General features: G+C 50.8%; 1 protein-coding gene across 1 annotated transcript; it reads left to right on the top strand.

The window, feature by feature from the left end:
- The first annotated feature begins 1,232 nt into the window (after nt 1–1,232).
- DCANP1 (dendritic cell associated nuclear protein 1) lies at nt 1,233–4,160 on the top strand. Its single transcript, XM_063087634.1, is given in 9 exon segments — nt 1,233–1,262; nt 1,465–1,539; nt 1,541–1,673; nt 1,676–1,870; nt 1,873–2,007; nt 2,010–2,047; nt 2,049–2,163; nt 2,914–3,146; nt 4,029–4,160. Coding segments are annotated over 9 exon segments (1,086 nt in total).
- Nucleotides 4,161–5,385: the final 1,225 nt, after the last annotated feature.

The following is a 5,385-nucleotide window of genomic DNA, read 5'->3' as shown; positions in this document are numbered from 1 at the left end:
AGGGCTGCCAGGAAGGGGGCTGCCCAATGCTGTGAATGACCCTTTGGGACCCCAACACAGTCCCTCACTTATTCATTCAACAAGCTTTCACCAAGCACCCACCTTGTGCCCAGAACCAGCAGAGAACAAGGTGGACAAAGTCTCTGTACTCAGGCAGCTCACATCAGACTCAGGAAAGACCAGCATTCAGGAGCTAATTACTTGTTTATTTGAGCACCTCTGTGATTAGTACTATAGTCCTTGTATGTTCTCTCTCTTCCAGCTGGGCTTCATGTTAGCTCTATTATTTAGCACCTTTGCGTTGATGTTTACTGTGTGCTCAGCACTCTGCGAGTTGCTCTGTGTATTGCCCAGCTTAATCCTCACAACACCCCAAACAGACAAATAACCACATTTTACAGATGAGGAAACTGAGGCTCAGAAAGGTTAAGTATCTTGCCCAGCATCACTCCCTCACTGGTTGTGTGATCTTGGGCAAGTGACTTAGTCTGCTCTGGTCACTGGGTACAATAACAGAACTACCTGCTAGAGCTGTTGTGAGAGTCTTAGAAGGTGGCACATGTAAAGCACTCAGTGCAATGCCTGACACACACACACTAAGGGTTAGCTACTATTATAGTGGGAAGTTAGAAAAGGACAAGAGTGGGAAGAGGAAACCCATTATTTGCAGTAGGAAAACCGGACATAGGCATGCATGCATGCAAAAACAGCCACAGCAGACAGAGATAGGTAGGGAGCTCCCCCCCCCGCCCCCGTTGGGCACCATTCGATTGGACCAATGAACTCCCACCAGCTAAGGTGCCAATCAACAGAGATTACCAGGGCTCAACCAATGACCAAATGACACGAATCCAGCCGGGAGGACTTAAACCCCCGGGAATGTGCCTGTAGGTGCTCTTGAGCCATTCTCTCTCGTTTCAGCCTGCTCCATCCTTTCTGGATTATATTCTATATTCTGTCTTTGTTAAATAAAACTGCTCTTTGTTTTTTACCTCTGGCGTGTCTCATCCAATTCTTTGTTTGAGACACCAAGAACCCGGACTTAGCCAGCAGAACTCCTCAGTTTCCCTTAACACTATCATGAGAATTGAGAGAGGGAATCTAATAGCTACAGACCCATAGGCTCACCATAAACATGGAACTATGGAGGATTCGAACCCTGGAAAACTGATTCCAGAGCCCAATAGTTAGCTGCACTCTGAGATTCCCTAACCTGGGATTTTGTTTTAGCCATGGACCTGGTGGGCAGTCAGGACGGGATTGTAACTTGTTCCTTGCACCACAAGGCCCAATAGTCAGGGTTTGTAAAACCGGAGATGCGCCGACAGGCACAAACTTTACAAAACCATATGTAGTTTGGTCTGATGAAGTCCACTGTTTCAGAACTGCCTTTATATTTATTTATATTATGAAGGCATCAATGACCCTCACAGACCAAAATATTCCCCAGACTGTGCATTACAGAGCATCCCCTACACACAGAACTTGAAAAGCCATGGCCTAGAGGTTGCACCTGAGCATCCATGTCTGAAGAGAGGAAGCTGGTGGTGGCACCTCCAGAGTCCCCAGGTTGCAGCTTCTAGCTCCACCAGAGAACCTCTGGGACAAGCTACTGCCACTGGCACCTCTCTCCAGGGCCTTGCTGAGAGTTCTTTTCCCTCCAGGAAGGAACAACCCGTTCCAGCCTAGGCTCCACCAGAGGGAACAGCGCACTTCCTCCATGGGGGACTGTGTGACTTGGGCCTTTGGGGTGAAGCATCTGTGAGGCTCTCAGGATTCCAGGATGAACTGCATGGCAGGCTGACGAATGACAGGACAGACACAGGATGGAAGGGAGCCAGGAAACATCTGGTGGGTTGTTTCAGACTCTACCAGTTCACGAAATCTCCCCGGGAAACTCACACCTTGCCTCCTACCAAGTTTTCAAGACAATAAAGCTCTGCCCCTCCTAAGCTCCATTTTTCTTGAGTAGAAAACTGTTTAAATCATCTGATCCATGACACCCACCCCACTCTCTCCTAAAGGTTGGAATTTTCAGTTTGGCTTCAAGACCCTGGTCTACACACTTTATAACACTTTCTTTTGCCTGCACAGTCAGCCTGAGCAGGTGGGTGAGTCCCTCCCAACAATCTCCTCTACATTCCTGCAGCTCCCACACACAGGGCAGACCACATGGCCAAGGGGACATGTGTGCACATGCACACACATAGGCATATGAACACGAACACTGTGGTGGTTCCAAACTGGGGCTCCATGGTCAGACTGCTTCCTGGATTCGAATTCTTGCTGCGCCTCTTACTCATTCCGTGATCTTGGACAAGTGACTGAATTTCCCTGTGCCTCAGTTTCTTCTTCTAGGAAATGGGAACAATAACAGTGCCTATCTCCTTAGAGGGATTGTGAAGGTAAAATGAGCCCCCCCCACTAGTGCAGCAACTGACACACAGTAAGCGCTTGATAGTATTAGCATTCATTGTCTAGGTTAGTGAATGAACTGAACGCATGTGCACACATGACTCAGTTTACACGTACACATACACACACAAACACATGTCTGCTGCAGGGAGCTACATCAATTACACTCAGGCGTACCCCAGAGCACTACACTTCTCTGAGATGATGTCTGGAAATTTAGAAATCACCCCCTGTGCCCTTTAAGGTATTTTAGCCCTTACATTCTTTTGCTTTTCCAAAAAGATAAAGCTTCCTGCCCCATCTATAAGTGAGACACAGCATCCCCTCAAGCCTTCGGGTCAAGGGAGATACACGAAAGCTCCACAAACAGCCATGAGGCGGGGCTCTGAGGCATGAAGCAGTCGTGAGGAAGTGCTGGCTGACACGTTAGCATGGTCCTGGTGGCCGCCTAGAGGAAGAAGGCTGTGGCTGAGCACGCATCCATGTCTGCCTCCACAGGGAGACCTCAAACTCTGCACAGACCAGGGCCACGGAGCATTGGGTGCTGTGTTCCTGTGGCCATCACGGAGCTGGCAGAGGATGATGGGCAGACAGGTGGGGCCCTGGGAGTCAAGGCAGCAGTCACCTTGGGTGCTAAGGTCCAAGCTAGGCTTCTCAGGCCAGGCGAGGGCAAGGAGAGGCCTGCAGTAGTGGGAAGGCAGTCAGCCAGCTGGGAAGAGAAGGTCGGGAGGGTAGGTTGAGGCAAATGTCTCTGCCTCGTCCAGGCCTTGGTGGGGGCAGCCCAGACCCTCTAGCTGGGGCAGAACAAGGCTGTGCTTCCTCCTTGTTCTTGAACCTCTGTAGCCCAAACTCAAGCAGAACCCTGGGGTTTGGGGATTTTGTGATTATGGCTAAGGAAGGTTGATGGATTTGACAGGGCCCCACGTCACTGAGAGACAGCTCTCAGCCAGCACTTCCTGTCCCCGACTGAGGCACAGAGGGGACGGGCACCCCCAGGAGTCCCCAGGAGGAGCTTTGAGCAGGAGCAGTCAGGGGTCAGCTGGGTGGGTTGAGTCTAGGCCTGTTGCTCACCAAGTCTTCATAGGATCTTGTTTGACCCCTCTCCCCAACCCCTGTGCAATGGAGGCTGGCCCATGCAGACCCCCACCCCTAGCACACACTAGCAACACCCACTTTGCTGCACCAACACGACATCCATGCACACCCGAGCTGCCTGTTAAAGAGATCCCCTGTGGCCATAGGAAGCTGGGTTGTCTCCCCACTGGAGGCATCTGCATCTTCAAGGAGAGGATTGGAGAGGACAACCCTTAACCGGAAGGAGGGCATTTCATAGCAGAAGGAGTGGCATTAAAGGTTGCACAGCAGGCCATTGAGGAAACATTTCTCTCTCCCCTCAAATGAATGGTCACTTTGTAAACTTGTCAAGCAAGACATGGTTGAGGGGCTTATTCCAGATCTCCCAGTGTCTAAATAGTAGAGCTGAGACAGGAACTGAGAACTGATGCTTCCACAACCACCCACTGAGAGGCAAGGCTACAGTCAGCAAAGACCTCTGCAGAAGCAAGTAAGCCCCAAGCAGTGTGGACGGCTCATCACCACCTCCACCACCCTAGCGGGCTGCAAGCTGGCACACCTGCATCCCACTGTACGGGCTGTGCGAGCGTGCTTCTCAAGTTTCACTGTCTTTGTCCTCGGCTTCCACCCCCTGGCACCTGGTGGTGGCTGACATTGCCCTGGTTGCATAAGGTTAGCAGGCCCTGCCTCCAGCCTCCTTCAGTGCCGCAGCTCTGCCTGCATTCCCATCGCTCACTGCCACTGCGGGCCCTCGAAGCCCAGCCCAGACGTTGGGGGAGGAGTAAACAAACCCAGCTCCTCAACCATCGAGAGGAGATGCTGAGTATAATGAACTCTCTTCATGTTGCAGGGCTGCGATTCCTCTTACCTTTAACGTGAACTTGCAGGCGGATTAAAGTGAAATAAAACCTACCATTTGAGTTACATTCTCAGCTGATTGGAAACATGCATTACCTCCCCATGACCAGGCCATGAGAAGGGAAGTTATTATCTTTCTTTAGTTTGTAAACTCCTTATGGCTGAGGCAGCTTTAATCCTGCTGGGGGAAAAAATGATCCAGGAATAAATTGCTCCCATTTACCTTTGTTTGCCAATCACACGCTCCAATGGGAACAAAACATTCTAAGGAGGGGATGTGGGGAGCCAGGTGATCCCCGACAGAAGAGTTTAATTATTTTCTTCGTTAGGCACGTGAGTTGAATGGTGCTTTAAATCACCATTTGGCAAGGGGGCTTGCTCCACAAAAATCTGTTACTGGTTCCTCTGCCTTTTTGTTCCAGGGGAAAATGGCCCCCATTCTGCCACAATGCCCTCTTCTGAAAGGGGCACTTGCAGCAAAGTACCCAGCGCCAGACATTTGGGAACAACCAGGAAGGAGTCCAAGAAAGGGCAGATTTGAATCAAAATCAAATCAGTCCAGAAACAAAGGAGAGATCCGTGGGAGCTGGGGCTCTGGAGTAGTGCCACGCTTTCCTCCTTCCCTGCTACTCCCTTGATCCTGTCTGTGTGTTGCCTAACAGTGCTGAGCTCACGTGCAGCAGGACAGCCGGCTCTGAGCCAGCACTCTGACTGCCGGGAGGGGCCTGGCTGAGACTTCTGCCTCGCTCTCTGCTCTCCTTGAAAGGTGCAGAGAATGAATGAAGAATGAAACAGAGGCAGCGGCCTTCAGAATGAGAGCTCGGCCAGGCAGCCATACGTGGGGTTTCCATGATTGCTTCTTGGAGGGGTTGGTGCCATCATGATGTCATCTGCCAGAAAGCGTGCTGCAGACGGGCTGGGAGCATAGACCCTATTAGATCACCTTGTTTAGGGGTGGTGTATCGTTCAGGATGCAGTCATAAAAACAGAAACCACTCCAAGTATTCCAAAAATTTAATTCAGGGAATGGGTACACAA

This window comes from Cynocephalus volans, chromosome 2 (genome assembly GCF_027409185.1).
Source record: "Cynocephalus volans isolate mCynVol1 chromosome 2, mCynVol1.pri, whole genome shotgun sequence".
Classification (NCBI taxonomy): Eukaryota; Metazoa; Chordata; class Mammalia; order Dermoptera; family Cynocephalidae; genus Cynocephalus; species Cynocephalus volans.
This window is presented reverse-complemented; position numbering and strand designations above follow the sequence as displayed.